This window comes from Hyperoodon ampullatus (genome assembly GCF_949752795.1).
Source record: "Hyperoodon ampullatus genome assembly, chromosome: 2".
Lineage (NCBI taxonomy): Eukaryota > Metazoa > Chordata > Mammalia > Artiodactyla > Ziphiidae > Hyperoodon > Hyperoodon ampullatus.
The window spans coordinates 38,000,387-38,018,527 of NC_136915.1; the positions used below are offsets into that span (position 1 = coordinate 38,000,387).

The following is an 18,141-nucleotide window of genomic DNA, read 5'->3' on the forward strand; positions in this document are numbered from 1 at the left end:
CTACTTTAAATACAAAGAATAGCACCTATATGTCCCACAGGCAATTCAAACTCATCCTAAGGTTGAACTTTCCAGAAACCTGCCTCTCCTGTGTTCTCTATTAATGGCGGTGTCACCCCACCATTAATGTGTTTTCCCAGGGAAGAAACCTCATGTCACTCTTCTCTCATCCCCTTAATCCAGTCTATCACAAAATCCCATCACCCAACAAATGCCCCTTGAATCCACCTTTCCTTTTTGTTTTTTTGGGGTTTTTTGGTTTGGTTTGTTTTTTTGGCCACACCAAGTGGCATACAGGATCTTAGTTCCCTGACTAGGGATCAAACCCTGCCCCCTTCAATGGAAGCACAGAGTCTTAACCACTGGACCGCCAGGGAAGTCCCCACTTTCTCCTTTTTATGTCCAATGCAATTGCCTTTTCTTTTTCTTGTGCCAAGGGGCTGGGGATGGAGAGATGAATGACATATGTGCACTATATTCTTAAGACCTCAGTCTACTGGGAAAACCCATTGAATACAATGTTAGTAGAACAATAATTTACTCAAATATTTGAGTACCATTCAAATATTTATTGAGTATTTATTAAATGCCAGGCATTATTCTAGGTGTTGGAAATACAGTAGTGAACAACACAGTTCCTACTCTTATGCTTATTATATTTTAGTGGGAAGACAGATAATGAGCATGTAAAAACAATGTTAGTATTGAGTGGGTAGAGAAAAAGGAGTGTTGCTATTTAGAGAGCGGGCGCAGGGACTTCCCTGGTGGCACAGTGGTTAAGAATCCGCTTGCCAATGCAGGGGACAAGGGTTTGAGCCCTGATCCGGCAAGATCCCACATGCCGCGGAGCAACTAAGCCCGTGCGCCACAACTACTGAGCCTGCGCTCTAGAGCCAGCCCGTGCTCCACAACAAGAGAAGCTACCGCAATGAGAAGCCAGCACACCACAACAAAGAGTAGCCCCCGCTCACCGCAACTAGAGAAAACCCGTGTGCAGCAAGGGAGACCCAACACAGCCAAAAATAAATAAATTAAAAAAAAAAACCTGAGTGGTGACACAGACCCTACAGCCCACAAAGGCTACAGTATTAACTTACCCTTTACAAGAAAAGTTTGCTCTATGCACTCCCTAGGTTCCGTTCATTGTGGTAGCTTTGGTTACCATTTACACGCCAAGGATTCCCAAAGTAACACCTTCTGTCCAGATCCCTTCTCTATGGATGGACCAGACATGACCATCCATCTGCCTGTCATTCCCACGTGCGGGAGTCACCAAGAGCTCAAAATAAACACGTCCAGACCAGCTCCTACCTCAGCCTACCCATTCTCACTAAGTGGCACCAATATTCATCCAACTGGTCACGTGAGTAATTCGGAATCCTTGACACACCTCCCGCCCCCTAAACCAAACCCTTCAAAACAAAACCCAAGTCCCCCTCTCGTTTCCACCTCTACTGCCTTTCGCCCTTCTCCAACGCACTCACAGCTCTCATCCAGGACTACAGCAGTAGCTTCTAAAATAGGTCTTTTCAAAACGTAAATAAAACCAGGCAAGCCCCGCCCGAATTGTGCCCTGGGTCTCTCAACCTCCCCCCAAGGCGCGCACAAGGCCGGGCTCTGCTGCACCCCAGCCTGACCCTCGGCCGGGACGCAGCACCCTCACGACCCTCTCAGGACCAAGACCTCGGCGCCCCGCCCTCCGACCCAAGGCCGCTCTCTGCGGCGCCCGGAAGATACGTCAAGAGGCGGGGCTACGTTTTACAAACCGAACCGTGACGCTTTGCGTTTTCTCTTTCCAGCCAGCGCCGAGCGATGGGTGAGTGGTTTTCTGCTTTGGGGCCGCGGCTGGGGAACGAGCTCAATCCGGCGCCATCCTGCCTCGCAGCCCAGCCGGGAGCGCGGGCGCCCGGGCCTCGGACAGCGAGCCTCCGCGAGGAGGGTGATGCTCGGGCTTGGGCCGCCCGGGCCGCTCCAGGGGCCGCAGGGACCGGGGCCGCGAGCGGCACCATCATGGCTGCCAGGGTCGGGACGGGAAGGGGCCGGAACGCACGCGCGTGATGACATCTTGGAAATGCTGTGACCTCCCGACTGCGCTATGGGGGAGCCAACCTTGGAGAGCTGAGCGTGCGGCCGCCGGCGCAGGGCGTTGGGCTGGCGGGGTCCGGCCCCGGGCTCCCTGGCTCAGGCTCCTTCCCCCCGCTTCCACACGTAGGCATCTCTCGGGACAACTGGCACAAGCGTCGCAAGACCGGGGGCAAGAGAAAGCCCTACCACAAGAAGCGGAAGTATGAGCTGGGACGCCCCGCTGCCAACACTAAGGTGCGTGCGGGGCCTCACCGCCCGGCAGGTCTCCCACCTGCTCTCCGCCTGAATCTTTGTGGGGCTCTGCGATTTGCTGTAGGGACTAGGCGGCCTCCTCGCCTTTGCGTGTTGGGTAAATACTGAGAGATTGCATGGTGACAGCTACTGTGTCCTAGTGGTACCTGCAGGGCGCCCGGAGCGAGTGGTCTCCTTAGTGATGGTCAGAAACCTGGAAATTTTGTTGCACGGAGACTTAATTTTCAGTGTTTGGAATCAGGCTTTTCCTCTTGGAGGTAACTAGAGTGATGAAGAAGTATCCTTAGGCATGGTTGTGGCCGTCTTGGTCACCTGTGTGCCACTTGCCAATGCTAGGACTTGTCATAGTTACACTGACTGTTACCTCCGTCCAGCCCGGGTTCCCTTCCCTCTCTCTAGCTTCTCCTTGATAACCTACTTCCTGTCTCCTTGTGTTTTCTAGATTGGCCCCCGCCGCATACACACAGTCCGTGTGCGGGGAGGCAACAAGAAGTACCGGGCCTTGAGGCTGGACGTGGGGAACTTCTCCTGGGGCTCCGAGTGTGAGTGAGGCCCTGCAGGTGTGGGTGGGAACTCAGCACCTAAACCTTTTCTAAGCTTCAATAAGTGCTTTTAGCAGGAAGTTCATGGCCTGAACCAAGATACTGAAGTTTCTCCTGTTCAACGACCTTGAGGTTCTGGAACTTTCTCTCCATCCTGTCCTGCCTCTTAACTCCTGTAGCTTCAGGGATTGGGCTGAATCTAGAGACCGTGTATGTGTGGGTGTCAGCCACGTCTGGAAAGATGGGTGTGTGGAAGATGAGCTTATGACCTATGGCTCTGTAAAGGCTTAGAGTTCCCATCTCCTTAGGCCCTACTAGGGCGCAGGTGGGGGACAGTTGACCTTAGGTTCACATGGCTTGATTCCGAATTTCTCTTGTGAGCAGGTTGTACACGCAAGACAAGGATCATTGATGTTGTCTACAATGCATCCAACAATGAACTGGTCCGTACCAAGACCCTGGTGAAGAACTGCATTGTGCTCATTGACAGCACACCGTACCGACAGTGGTACGAGTCCCACTATGCACTGCCCCTGGGCCGCAAGAAGGGGGCCAAGCTGGTGCGTGTTTGGGGAGCCAACTTCCTGTGGGGGGAGGGGAGGCCGCCCTGATTCCAGCCTTCTTGTGATGAAAACTGTCCAGTTCTGCTACTGAAGGGAGAGATGAAAGTCTTTAGTGCTGAGGAAGGTGGCAGGGACATGGGATATGCAGTGTTGAAGGCTATGACATTCCTTCCCTGAGATAGGGTTTGGGGAGGCCCCACTAACCCATGTGTGTTTCCTTTATTCAGACTCCTGAGGAGGAAGAGATTTTAAACAAAAAACGATCAAAGAAAATTCAGAAGAAATATGATGAAAGGAAAAAGAATGCCAAAATTAGCAGTCTTCTAGAGGAGCAGTTCCAGCAGGGCAAGCTTCTTGGTGAGATGGCTTTTGCATTTGGCGGAGGGGGGTGGTGTCCCAAGATGTGCTGTGCCCTCTGTGGGCTAGAGAGTTTGGTAACAGCACACAAGCACAAATCAGAATATTTGGTCATCCCATTAGTTTGAAGCTGAAATGGAAAATAGTGGGCAGGAGCCCATAGGCTTGAGCTTGGTTTTTGCCTCTTGAGTTTCAGGAGTATTCTGAGAAGTCTGTGTCCAGGCTTAGGGGGTTGTCTCAGTGATGAAAACTTTGTCCAGTTCTGCTACTGATTTTAAGTGATGATAAAGTATATCTGAGGAGACAGTGGGCTTCATGCCTGCCCCCAGGATACCTGGACCAACATGGACTCTTAAGGGGATACGTAGGTGTGGGTAGGGCCACAGTGTCATTTTGCTAAGGACCACATAACTCTCTTGCAGCTTGCATCGCCTCAAGACCAGGCCAGTGTGGCCGAGCAGATGGCTATGTGCTAGAGGGAAAGGAGCTGGAGTTCTATCTGAGGAAAATCAAGGCCCGGAAAGGCAAATAAATCCTCTTCCTTCCTATCTTAGCTCATGTTATAAAGGTGTTTATTGCTCTTTGCCCTGTGTTTGCGTTCTGAGAATATTTGATTGTTCGGCACACTGTAGAGTGCCCCAACTCCCTTTGCCCCGGCCTATTATGTGCCTTTTTATAGCAGGAGGAACATTTCTCACCCCCAAGGCTGGGTTTCAGTGGCATCAGGGTTGTGGCATGCAGGCTGAGGAGAGACTGTATGAGGGAGGCATCCCAGCACGGGGCCCCCAACAGTATTAGGCTGTTGACTGGACCATGATTGGAACCTGAAACCATGCTGCTTCTGTAAGGTTCTCTTAGAGACCCTGTGTGCAGACCTTGGTTTTAGGGGTTTATTTCAGGTTCATGGATGGTCTAGAAACCTTGAAATTGTGTTCCAGATTTCTGCATTGTTGAACAGGTTATACACATTTACATAATCTGTATCTTGTCAGCTTTTGGATGTCTTTCTGAAGTTAATTTTCTTTTGAACCCTAATCCTTTCCCCTCTGATTTACTCAAAAGTACGTAAAATTACCAGTGATGGCTGCTGAATCTCTAAGGGTCAGCTCTTGTCTTCAGTTTAGCTACATTGTTGTCTGTCATCAACTTTTAAAGGTGGTTTAAGCTCCATCTTTCTAACTAGCCCAGACCTACTTGACACCTGCATTTGGATATCATAATCGAACTCTAAAAGGTCACCGTGTTCAAAACTGATCACGTTCTTCAGCTTTCCCTTTTCAAACAGTTTCTCAATTATTTGATTGCAGCAAATAGTAGTCTTCATATGACAACATAAATCTTAAGGTCATCCTTGGGTCATAACTCCCACATCTAATGTCACCACATCTTGTTGCTTCAACCTTTAACACCACCTCTACTGTTCTGGTCACATCTCTGCATCCTACTTGGTCTTCTGTTGTCCCCAACGCAATCCCAGCTATCAGTGATCATTTTAAAAGATAAGATTTTTTTTTTTTACAGGACATCCCATCTCAAAATTCCTACCAGATGGTATGGAACTCAGTAGGACGTGGTCCCTTCTATAGTGACTGCCATCCTGGCCTTACTGAACATATGTTCACTTAGTATTCCCTGTGTTGGGAATACTTTCCATCATATACCCACATTGCTTATTCCTTCCAGGTCTTTGTTTTGTTAGTCTAGTGAGTTCTTCTCTGATCATAGGATTTTAAATTGTACTCCCCTCCATGCTATGTCCTTTGCCCCTGTTTTTTCTCCTTATCCCTTAATTTGGCATAAATTTTGCTCATTTTATTTGCTTGTCTTTTTTTGCCTTCTGTTAGAATATATCTCCAGGGGAACAGGGATATGTTTCCTGTGGCATCTCCAGTACCTGGAAAGGTATGTGGCAATATACCAGGCACTCAAATATGTGCTTAAGTTAATGAGTTCTAAAGAAAAAAGATTTTATCCAATTTAAAGTTGTTGGAAAGCACATGTCTTAAGAGCTAAAGAAGTACAAAATCTAATTGGTCCATCACCTTGGCTAAATTGCAGACTTCTGTGAATAGACGTTTGGGAAAGGTGAACCCCCTTTTCTAGTACAAAAACTTAAGGACAAAAAGTCAGTACAGTCCTCTAAAACCTTACCATTGGCTCTGGGGAGACCTGGCCTTGGCCTTCCCACCCAGTGATCTTCCCTTAGCACCTGAACATTAGCTGATGTTTGCTGAGCTGTGTGTTGGGCATGGCACAGCAACACTTTGCCTTCGAGCTCTACAAGGCATTGATGTTTATTCCTCCTCTCCTTCACCCTCTAGTCAGTCCATAGGATAAGGGGTTCTTTTTCTAAAGAGCCTTGAATTCATCAACTGTCAATCTCCACTGCCCTCATAGATGACCATTCTTACCCTGGAGCAAGGCTACCTCCTCTGTAGACCCAGCAAAACACCTCAGGTGCCTTCTGAGTGAATGGTGACCACAAGGTGCTTTGTCTTCACAGTATAGATTTGTCGACCAAGGCTGAGAAAAATTCAGTATCCCGTCACCCAGCAGGAAAGTAGAAGCCAGCACTATAATCCTGTCAGTCGACAGGAGGCTGCGCGTCCTCACAACCTCTACCTACACTCTTAATGCTTCCCTTCCTTTGAATTCTGGCATTTGTCTTCCTTTGGCCTTAATGTTCAGTTTTGGCATTCGCCAGTTTCTTTAGTGGTGGCTGAGCATATAAGGCAGGAATCTTAGAGAAACTCAGTTTAGCAGCAACTCTAATACAGTGCTCTGTGGGGCTGTTTTCCACAATGCCCCCTCTTACTACCATCAGCTGCGTGCTGCGGTCCTACCGCAGAGATGGATGGACCTGCAGCTTTCTAAACTGTCCTTTTTCCCTGTTTGGTTGGTGGGAGCAGAGAAGGGCTTGGTTCAGATGCTGGAAGTCTCTCGGCTGGGTGGTGTATGACTACCCTCACGTCTCAGCTGAATCAGCTTCAGGGCAGACTCTCAAACCCTCATCTTTAGTCCATTGGCAAAGCATGCCAATTCAGTGTTAAGCAATTTTAATTGCACGATAATAAATGAATATATTTTCATTGTAAACAAAAAATTGAATATGACAGATGAAGCAAAAGTACCCCAGCACACACTTTGACCCCTCATCAGAGTGAGGTTATCATGGTAAGGAATATCTTAAACATCTTTTTATGTATGACTCGAATTGTGATCCGTGGGGCGGCAGCAGCAGCATTCCCTGGGAACTTATTAGAAATGTAAATTCTTGACCCCATCCCAGATTTAATGAATCAAACGCTGGGAGTAGTACGCAAAACTTTACCAGCCCTTCGGTGATACTCATGCTTCCTCAAGAACCGGCCTAGCCCCGCATTGTGGAGGAAGTTAATCATGCGCCTGGGCTCTAATCCTCTATACTTCGCCTCTTGTGTCCTAGCTTCACCTCCCCCAAGCCAAAGTGGATGCATTCCTAACTCTGGTTCAGGCTCTCTGCCCTCTCAAGGGGCGTCCCTAAGTGCTCCGGCTTAGGGTGCATGGAAATATCTCTGGAGGGCCTAGGGGAGGCAGCCGGAGGGCCCGGCCCCGCTGCCTCTGCTCAGGGCTCCTGAGCCTCATCCCCTGACCCCGACGCCTCCTCCTCGATGCAGTCTGCGGCCTCGAGGTCACCGCCCTCCTCGGCCCGGAAGCGCAGCAGGTGAGGGGTCCGGGGGGCTCCTCGGATGCGGCCAAAGTTCCGGAGGCTGATGGCTGGCGAGGGCGCTCCTACGCCCAGGAAGCGGCCGAGCATCGGGGTCTGCGCAGCGGTCACCGGCCGGGCTGGCCCAGGGGACGCCTCTACCTGCAGGCTCTGCTCAGGGTCATCGCTAATGCTGCAGGTGGGCGGGAGGGTGGTGTGAGCGAGCCTCTGGCAGCTGGGGGACCGGCTCCCCAGAGTGGGGCCTGGGGCAGGAGGGACCGAGTCCTGGGCACCCCGGAGGGTGGGTAGGGAACTGGGGCTCACGTGCTGACTCAGGTCCTGCCTCAGCCTGCGTGGGCCACTCACCGCAGGTTGAAGGTGGAACCCAGGAAGGAAGGCCGCAGCGATTCGGCCACAGTGGCCACAGTGTAGGGTGGCTGCGCAGAGTCCTCATCCCAATATGAGTCCTTCTCCACAGGAGGCAGGTTCTGGTACATGTCATCCACGGAGAGCAGGGACACCTGGGGCGGGCAGCGGGTCACAAGGATCCCGCTCTCCTGCATACCTGGGCTGAGAGCTGGCAGGGAGGGAGAGCCTGACTGCCAGTGAGCTGCCACCAGACCCCTAATCACCTGCAAGTTGCGGTCTATAAGCTTGTTGGTTTCAAAGTCGTCATCATCCTCACCAAAGGGATTGATGATCTGTTCTGCCACCTGCAGGTGATGGAGTGTTTTCTGGGCTTAGAGCCCTATTTTCTAACCCCAGAGTTGGGGTGGGCCCTGGGCCCATGTCTTGACCACCGAAGTGCCCACCTTGAGCCAGCCAGCATAGAAGAAGAACTGCAGCAGAGTGGTGAGAGGCACGTACATGTCCAGGTCCCCCAGGGCCGGCCCTGCCTCCAGAGACTCCTGAGGTTTCGCAGCCCCTGCTTCTGACTCCACGAACTGGCGGCCAACCAGGGAGAGGGCAAAGAAGGAGTATACTGCTATGGTCACCACCTGGAGAAAGGGAAGCCAGGCTAAGTGGGGCAGGGAGAAATGCCACCCCTGCCCCGAGGGCCAATGGCAGATCTAATAAGTACAATAAAACATGTAGCAAGGTGTGGCAGCACCAGATAGGAGGGGATCATCTTAGTGGGGGGTCCAGGGAGGCTTTGAAGATGAGCCTGGGGCTGTTGAGTGTCTCACTGGATCAAACTGCCCCAGGGCAGGTACCAACTCTAATTCTCAGTGTCACACACAGCACAGGACATACAGCAGGCACTGGGACTGGGGAGGTGAGAGGCAGTTACTTGGGTGTAGACGAGGGGGATGCTGATCCAGTCATAGTGGAACAGCATGCTGCACTTGGCCCGGTACTTGTTCAGCTCCTGGTGGAACAGCAGGAAGAGGAAGTCAGTGGAGGCGAGGAAGGAAGAATGGGGAGGGGACAGGGGAGCCCAGCACACGTTAGGCCTGGGCCAGGTCTAGAGGCCCATTCTGCTTTCAGAGGTGTTATCAGGCTGGGGTGACTGATGGAAAGCAGTTTAGCAAAGTAACGGCAAGGACAGAGCCTGGAGCCAGGTCTGAGGATGATTCCCAGCTCCACTAACTAGCTGAGTGACTTGAGCAAGTTTCTTTTCACTCAGTGCCTCAGTTTCCTCACTTCCTCACACTTGCAACAGTGTGCTGTACATAATTGGCACCATGTAAGTGTTAAGCACTAAAATTATTATTCCAGTTTGCAAAACTAGGGGGAGGAGAGCAGATGGGCCTGGTCCTAGGCTGACTCACTTCCAGGAGCAGGCAGAGAGCAATGTCATCACGGATTCGCCCATCCCTCCGGGCCTGGGCCGCCAGGTTGGTGAACCAGACGCAGGGGACCCAGTACTTATTGAAGTCAGATTTCAGGCTCTCAAACTTTTTCCTCTCTTCTTGGGACATGAAACCTGCAGGGGTAAAGTGAGAGGGATGAAGACTCATCCTTGTCCCGGGGGACTCACCGCCTTGGGGCCCTGGAGCTCCCCGCTAGTGGTCAAACCTCCCCTCCCAGGAGGCCCGCAGGGCAGGTCCGGTCCCGTCCGCTCCAGGGCTCCCCCAGCGCGGCACCTACGTCGGGCTGTGGGCTGCGCACCTGCGTCCACCACGTGCTCCATGGTGGGGAAGCGCTTGAGCACGCGGGTGCTGACCGAACGCAGCACCAGTACCGACGCCAGGTTGGCGTAGCGGATGAGGGTGCGGCGCAGCAGGCGGCCGCGCTGGTCCACGCCGTGCACGCTGGCCGAGATGACGCACATCAGCTGGTCCGGCAGTGGGATGCTTGTGTACTGGGCCCACCAGCGGTTCACCACCAAGGTCACGTAGAAACCTGGTCACCGTCATGGGTAGGGGGGACGGGAAGGCAAGATGGAGGTCTCAGGAGTCAGTGTGTCCTGCCCCCACCCAGTGCGTGTGGTCCAGGCCAGGTGGAACCAAGGCAGGGGGAAGGACACATTGGCTCCAGCACCCTGCCTCTCTGTCAGGGGGACAGCCTCTTCCTCTTGGTCCCTCCCTGATGTACCAAACCAGGCAGGGAGGAAGAAGAGTGCAAACCTCCTCAAGCAGAAGAGGAGTGATGGTTCAAGTCCAGGCAATGGTTAACTCTGACCCCGGCTTCACATGGGGGTTGGGAGGGAGGTGTCACCTCTCTCCAGTTCTCCTCCAGTGCCCAGAGGGTTGTGAAGCCAGCAGGTGGCTTGGGCCTTGTTTGGAGTGATGGTCCAGCACGTGATAGGCAGGGCCTAGTCCTCTGGAAATCCTGGACCCCGCACGCAGCTCCCATGCCTGCTGAGCCTGCTCTGGTTGCCCTCCAAGCAGTTCCGCTGGGGTAATTCTGACCCTCAGAGCTAGTAACCCAACCCAAAGGTAAGGAAAGATGGTTAGGAGGCTACAAGGGAGAACCCCTGGTTCTTTGAACTTACCCAGTACAAAGGACAAGGGGATGAGGTCTGCAGAGCGGTTGCAGTATCGGGCCACCTGAGCATACACATGCCTCTGTTCCTGGGTCAGCAACAGCCTGGGGAATGTCAGGTGAGGCCTGGTTAGAGGGAGGTAGGCAGCCTAGTCACCCGCAGGCCAGCCCCGAGACCCTGCCCTCACCCTCGCACCGGTAGGTGATGCTGAGCAGAGCATAAAGGGCGATGAATAGGAGGAACTCCTTGTAGAGGAGCTTGTAGATGCTTCCCCTCCAACGGAGAAGCAGGCCAGAGAAGCCTCCGAAGCGGGCCTCCGCTACTTTGAGGGTGTATGAAACCGTCATGGTGCTGGGGGCCTGGGGCAGAAGGTCACAGGAGCTGCTCCCAGAGCTGTCCTCCTCCAGCAAACCTTCTCCTTAGCTTGCCTTCTCATCACCCACCTTAGATCCCCAGGCAACCTTCCTTCAACTCTGGTCACCCCCCACCCCAGCCTTCACCCTGTGTCAGTAGACAAGGGGGAGGGAGCTGCAGAGCACACCCCCACCCCCTAGAACTCAGTGGTGTGTGGGTCAAACCAGGATGAGGTGGGGCAAGGGGGAGCTGAGGTCTACACCCTCTCATGCATGAAGCTTCCCCAAGCTCCTCTTCCACTTGCAGGGCTAGGAGTAACCGGGTCCTGAACTGCTGAGGACAGGAGATCCAACTCTAGCCCAGACCCACGCACCTTGGAGCCTTGCTCTCGAAGCTGATAGCTGGTCTCTCAAGTCCCAGGGCACTCTCACCCGCACCCCACATCTACTTACCTGCTCTGGACAGCAGCCTGTGCTGAGGAAGGGGAACTGGGCTAGCCTTCAACCCCACAGCACTTAAGTACCTCCTGGGCCCATAAAGTTTGGCTGGACTGAGGTTATCATTGATGGATTGAGGCTGTCACCCAGCTTTCCCTGGTGCTGGGAACTGGATGTGTCTCCCTATGCCTGCAGGGCTGGGCTGGCCTTTGAGTGTCATAAATGCCATCATCATTGACCCCACAGTTCACACCATGTCCTTGAAGCCAGGGTGACAGGAATTACTGTCCCAGCTCCAGGTGAGAAGACAGATGCATGATTAAGTGTTTTAACAGCTGCTGATCGCAGAGCACTGACTAAGTGACGGGCACCGTGCCAAACGCCACTACATCACACCTCTGACCTGGCCTGGGAAGCTCCTTCCCCCACACTGTGAGCTGGTTCTCGATGCAAGTGTTTTCTGAAGAGAGGAAGCATGGAGAGGTGGTTAGGAGCACAAGCTTGAGAGACAAATCTGCGTTTGAATTCTAGCTCTCTGTAACCTTGTCCAAGATACCTAATTTCTCTGAACCTCAGTTTCCTCCTTTGCAAAACAGGATCAATAACTCCTTCCTCACAGGGCAGTTGGTAATATTCAGAGAAACAATGCCTGGAGCCTGGAGCATGCAGGCATTTATCCTGAGTGGCTGTTACCATGAAAAGCCAAGTCTTTTCCCTTTGGTTTCCACCTACTGGTCCATCCACTGTTTGCATCCCAGAACCAGGCAATCCTGCAGAGACTGAGAGTCAGAGACCTTTCCTCTGATGCCTGTCCTGCCTGTCCCCGAGCCAAACAGTGCCAGGTCCTGGCTTTTAATCTGGGTATAAGACCTCTGAGATGCCCCCCACTTCCACCTGCCATCACCAGCCTCTGGCCTCACTCCTTTTCACTGCTCCTTTGAGGTCCGTCCTTGCATCAGTTAATCATACTGGCCTATAATCCATCTACAGAGAGATATCCCCTCCAGCCCATGAAACCCTTGAGGATAGGATTGCATCTGATTCATCTCAGTAAAGCTGGGGAGGACTTGAACCCAGGCAGGCTTTTCTTTTCTTTTCTCTTTCTTTCCTTTCTTTTTATTTTATTTTAAAATTTTTTATTGGAGTATAGTTGATTTATAATATTGTGTTATTTTTTGCTGTACAGCAAAGTGAATCAGTTATACATATATCCACTCTTTTTTAGATTATTTTCCCATATAGGCCATTATAGAGAATTGAGGAGTTCCCTGTGTTATACAGTAGGTTCTTATTAATTATCTATTTTATATATAGTAGTGTGTCTATGTCAATCCCAATCTCCCAATTTTACCCCCCCATCCCGTTGGTTTTCTACATCTGTGACTCTACTTCTGTTTTGTAACTAAGTTCATTCGTACCCTTTTTTTAGATTCCACATATAAGTGATATCATATGATATTTGTCTTTCTGTGTCTGACTTCACTCAGTATGACAATCTCTAGGTCTATCCATGTTACTGCAAATGGCATTATTTCGTTCTTTTTTATGGCTGAGTAATATTCCATTTATGTATGTAATACATCTTCTTTATCCATTCCTCTGTCGATGGACATTGCTTCCATGTCTTGGCTATTGTAAATAGGGCTGCAGTGAACATTGGGGTGCATGTATCTTTTAACCTGAGGGGTCCCCCTCCCCACTTTTTATAAGAAACTCCCTGGATGAGCAAGGTCTGGAAGCCATCTCATGGCCTGACAAGTTATGTTCTCCCTCCAGGGCCCAGGTGAGATGTCCATATGTGGAAAGAACAGGACTCCATGTGTGTGTCCTGGACGTCTGGAAGACCCAGGACCTGACCTGGGAAGGGCAAGATACCAGCTCTGGGGCCTCAGCTATCTTGGCCATGCAGCCCCTTCCCAAGCTCTGATCTGTGGCTTTTCTAGAGCATTCTGGGCTGCTTACCACTTAAAGAGTCTCTGGTACCTGGGAAGCCAGGCCCTGGGACTGGGGGAGCTCAGGCCCTGAAGTCCTGGTAGCTTCTCTCTGACAGTGCTCCCTGAGGGCAGCCCAGCTGGCTGCATTTCAGTCCTCAGCCCCCATCCCCATGTGAGGCCCCCTCACATCTGCCTGTTACCAACTCTCTGGATCACTGGGCTGTGAATTTCCCACAGAGCTGTGGGTAAAGGTACAGAACCTGAAGGCTTGCCCCAGGAGGGAGCAGTCCCCAGGCCCCACCCAGCCCCTCCTTCCTCAGTCACTTTATCTCCCTTCCCAGCTGCTGTCAGGTCCCTTTGGTTTATGGTCCAGGAGAGGGAACCACTCCACCTGTAAATCATTTTCCCCACCCTTCTTTATCCTCCTTTGGCTCTTGCCTCTCCTTCTCTTCCAGTCTTAACCACCAATGCCCTCTCCCCTCCTCACAGCCGAGAGCTGTATATATGACTTGGCAGTTTACAGCATGGAGTCTGGAGCCAGACCACCCGGATTTTTAAATCCAGACTTCACTGTGAACTACCTTTGTGACCTTGACCTTGAGCAAACTGTTTAACCCCTCTGTCCTTAATTTCCCCTTGGGGAAACCGAATGATAGTATCTATCTCACAGAGTTGTTGTGACTATTAAATGAATTAATATTTATAAAGCGCTTGGTAAGCATGAAATGCTACCGTAGCTATTAGCATCTCTCTTCTTTTTGGTCCAGCTCTTTTACTTCCACCTCTGCCACCACCAAGGACATCTGAGATCTCCTTATTGCTGAATCCAGTAGGCCCTCATGAGTCCTAACCTTACTTGGTATCTTTCATTCTTGAAAGACTCCCTTGACCTCTGTGACCTGATATTGTCAAGAGATTCTGACTCTGAGCTGCCAAGGGGCAAGGAGTGTGGGATACGTGCTCAACTAGCAGTGGTCCTGAGAGCATCCTCTGGGGGATGGAGACCCAGAGAGCTCAGAAAAACCTCAGCTTGGGCAGGGGTTGTGAGAGTCTTGGGGGGAGGAGAAAGGGCACTAGTAAGAGAGACAGGGAGACATGGAGTAGTATAGGAGGACAGATGCAAGGTCAGAGAACAATGGTTCTGAGAAAACTCAGGCAGGGGAATTTCCTGGCAGTCCAGGACTCCGTGCTTCCACTGCAGGGGGCACGGGTTCGATCCCCGGTTGGGGAACTAAGATCCCACATACCACGCAGCCAAAAAAAAAGAAAAAGGCAATGATGAATAGTGGAGTCAGACATCTTGGGTTCAGATCTTGGCTCTGCCCCTTGGTAGCTGCATATGACCTTGGGCAAGAGGCTTAGCCCCATAAGCCTCAGTTTCCTCATCTGTGAAATGGGGATAATAATCACATCCACATCATAAGGTTACTGTGAGCAGTCCAGAAGATAAATGCTTAGCCCCATGCCTGGTATGTGGCAGGTGCATAAGATCCCTTAATGGCAGCATATGTTACACTGAGGGAGGAAGCAGAACAGGCTGCCAGCCCCTCCAGTTACAGCATCAGGAGGATGTCCTCCTGATGCCATGGCTCCCGGAGGAGGGCTCAGGAGCCTTTTAACCTCCCAAGGGGAGGAGCCAGTGATGGTAACAGAATATGCCACCCCAAAATATGCCACTCTGGCATATTGATTATTTTGAGCTGTAGGCACTTGAAAAACAGCAAATGCAGGGAGAGACTTTCTCTGAACTCCCCTTAACTGCCTAAAGACAGAGCCTCCAAAATGAAATCAATGGTCATAAATCCCCTTCCTGGGAGTTTCATCTCATATCACAGGAGAGGAAATTAGAATTCTATATCATATCCAGGCCACTTTTGTCATAAACTATCATACCTCCCATTCATTCTTCTAAGGGCCCATTCATCTTTCCTAGAAATTATTTACTCTCCCCTAAGAGGCTTACATTCCCCTCCCCCTTTCTCTACTCAGATGGTACTTTTTTATAAAAATTTATTTATTTTATTTTTGGCTGTGTTGGGTGCTCGTTGCTGCGCGCAGGCTTTCTCTAGTTGAGGCGAGTGGGGGCTACTCTTCGTTGCGGTGCACGGGCTTCTCATTGCAGTGGCTTCTCTTGTTGCGGAGCACAGGCTCTAGGCGCGTGGGCTTCAGTAGCTGTGGCACGTAGGCTCAGTAGTTGTGGCTCACAGGCTTAGTTGCTCCACAGCATGTGACATCTTCCCCGACCAGGGCTTGAACCCATGTCCCCTGCATTGGCAGTCAGATTCTCAACCACTGCGCCAGCAGGAAAGCCTACTCAGATGGTATTTAAGCCTAAATTCTAAGCCACATGGGAGAGTTATCCATTTTTCCCTGGTTATCTCCCATGTATACATAAGCTCTACGTGTTAATAAATTTGCTTTTTGGTTTTTGTATTGTTCTTGTTAATCTCTTTGTTGAAGAGTCCTGTATGGGTTAATTTGTTGAGGGAATCCAACTTTAGGTAGTGTGGTTGGGGAGACCTCTCTGAGGAGGTGACATGTGAGTTAAGCCAGAAAAGATGAGAATGAATGAGTAATAAGTAAAGACTAGGGGGAAAGTATTCCAGGCAGAGGGAATATATGTGCAATGGCCCAGAGGTAAGAACAGGTATTATGTGTGAGGAAGAAAGAGAAGGTCTGGCTGGAGCAAAGTAGACAAGAGGAGATTGTTTAGAGAGTTAGGCAGGGCCTGATTATGGGGAAATTTATAGATGGTTGCAAGGATTCTAGATTTCATTCTCAGAGCAATGGGAAACCACTGAAGAGTTACTTGTAAGAAATGTACCAACTAATGTGAGATGATAATAATAGGGGAAATTCTGTGTGTGGGGGGGCAGGGCAGGGGGAAGTATACGACAACTCTCTGTACTATCTGCTCAATTTTTCTGAAAAATCTAAAACTGTTCTAAAAAATAAAGCCTACTAATAAAAAATACAAAACTGAAAAAAAAAAGAGTCCTGTATGAAAACCTAAGATGGATGGAGCTTTGATTTCTCCTAATCCCCAGTACCTTAGATTGTGACTATATTTGGTGATAGGACCTTTAAAAAGGTCAAGTTAAAATGAGGTCCTGAGATAGACCCTAATCTGATCTGATTGATGTCTTTAAGAGATGAAGCAATTAGGACACACAGAAAAAGATCATGTGGGACTTCCCTGGTGGTCCAGTGGTTAAGACAAGACTCTCCGCTTCCACGGCAGCGGGTGTGGGTTCGACCCCTGGTCGGGGAACTAAGATGCCACATGCCGCGAGGCACAGGGCGGGGGGGGGCGCTCTGGGGGACTCCAAAATAAAAAAGATCATGTGAAGTCAGAGGGAGACGGCCACCATCTACAAACCGAGAAAGAGGCCTCAGAGGAAATCAACCTTGTCAATACCTTGATCTTGACCGTCCAGCCTCCAGAAGTGTGAGAAAATAAATTTCTGTTGTTTAAGCCACCTAGTCTGTAGTATTTTGTTATGACAACCCTAGAAAACTCATACAAAGACATTTTGCTTTATTTTCCAAATATAAAATTGCAATATTGGGACTTCCCTGGTGGCGCAGTGGTTAAGAATCCGCCTGCCAATGCAGGGGACACGGGTTCGAGCCCTGGTCCGGGAAGATCCCACATCCCGCAGAGCAACTAAGCCCGTGTGCCACAACTACTGAGCCTGTGCTCTAGAGCCTGCGAGCCACAGCTACTGAGGCTGCGTGCCACAGCTACTGAAGCCCACGCACTTAGAGCCCGTGCTCTGCAACAAGAGAAGCCACCGCAATGAGAAGCCCGCGCACCGCAACGAAGAGTAGCCCCTGCTCGCTGCAACTAGAGAAAGCACAGCAATAAAGACCCAACACAGCCAAAAATAAATAAATAAAATTTAAAAATTGCAATATCAAATATGCCTTTCAAACTATACATGCCTCAGCCCCATTTCCCCTGTGGATTCGCTTTTTCTGGCCTCACCTCTACCATCTACCCCCCTAGAAAATTGCTGACCTGTAGAATAAAGACCAAACTCCAGAGTATGGCACTTAAGGCCTTCCTGCCCACCCCCATTCCCCTCTCCCCCTCACTCATCTGAACTACTAATATTTCTCCACCTCTCTGGCTAGTTTGGCTCTCCATTCAGGGGACATGGAGGGCAAGGTGAGAGAAGCAGGCTCTTGTGGGCCTGATGAGGGACCGGGTGGGATATCCATATGGCGAGAGGTTGAAATGGAGATGAGACTAAAGGCAGGGAGACCAGCAAGGTGCTGTAGCAATTATCCCAACCTGAGAGACTGTGACCCAGATTAGGGTGCTTGGGGAAGATGGAACAAAGTGCATAGATTTCAGAGATATTTGGAAGATAAAACTGACAGGAATTGGGTACTCAATAAATATTTGTTGAATTTCCTGGCTACTCTTTCTAATATAAGCTCTTTGGTTGCTCCTCTGTTTACTTCCTTCACAGCACTTTTCACAACCTGCAGGTACCTTGTTTATATACTTGCCTATTATCTGTTTCCATCAAGCAGAATGTAAACTAAATGAGGGCTGCAACCTTGACCAATCTTATACACACAGTGCTTGGCACCTACTAGGTGCTCTCAGATCTTTGAGGACTGAACAGGTTAATTATTGATTGGATGGTACAGAGTGAGCACAGAGAGGTGAAAGGACAAGCCCAGGAAGAAGCCTGTGATCCTGGGATTCAGAGGGGTTAAGATCCCACCTTTCTACCACCTCACACCAGTCAGAATGGCCATCAATTAAGTCTACAAATAACAAATGCTGGAGAGGCTGTGGAGAAAAGGGAACCCTCCTACACTGTTGGTGGGAATGTAAATTGGTGCAGCCTCTATGGAAAATGGTATGGAGTTTCCTCGAAAAACTAAAATAGAGTTGCTATATGATCCTGCAATCTGACTCCTGGGCATATATCCAGAGAAAACTATAATTCGAAAAGACACATGCGGGACTTCCCTGGTGGTGCAGT

The 18,141-nt window shown here is 50.4% G+C and overlaps 2 protein-coding genes across 2 annotated transcripts; one reads left to right on the top strand and one right to left on the bottom strand.

Moving 5' to 3' along the window:
- The first annotated feature begins 1,767 nt into the window (after positions 1-1,767).
- RPS8 (ribosomal protein S8) lies at positions 1,768-4,383 on the top strand. The gene is made up of 6 exons (XM_079696906.1): positions 1,768-1,816; positions 2,213-2,319; positions 2,780-2,879; positions 3,264-3,439; positions 3,670-3,799; positions 4,222-4,383. Exons 1-6 carry the CDS (start codon positions 1,813-1,815, stop codon positions 4,329-4,331), a joined length of 627 nt encoding a protein of 208 aa, XP_079553032.1. The 5' UTR covers positions 1,768-1,812; the 3' UTR covers positions 4,332-4,383.
- A 3,020-nt stretch (positions 4,384-7,403) lies between these two features.
- BEST4 (bestrophin 4) lies at positions 7,404-10,760 on the bottom strand (the record flags this gene model as incomplete). Its single annotated transcript, XM_079696945.1, has 9 exons — positions 7,404-7,677; positions 7,851-8,005; positions 8,117-8,197; positions 8,297-8,482; positions 8,776-8,853; positions 9,257-9,411; positions 9,597-9,830; positions 10,423-10,517; positions 10,609-10,760. The coding sequence occupies 9 exons, from the start codon at positions 10,758-10,760 to the stop codon at positions 7,404-7,406; spliced, it is 1,410 nt and encodes a 469-aa protein (XP_079553071.1).
- Positions 10,761-18,141: the final 7,381 nt, after the last annotated feature.

What these genes read in the sequence shown, in the direction of transcription:
- RPS8 (XM_079696906.1), top strand. An exon ending in CTTCTCCTGGGGCTCCGAGT is followed by an intron (nt 2,880 to 3,263) that starts GTGAGTGAGGCC and finishes TCTTGTGAGCAG; the next exon opens with GTTGTACACGCAAGACAAGG. An exon ending in GCAAGAAGGGGGCCAAGCTG is followed by an intron (nt 3,440 to 3,669) that starts GTGCGTGTTTGG and finishes TCCTTTATTCAG; the next exon opens with ACTCCTGAGGAGGAAGAGAT.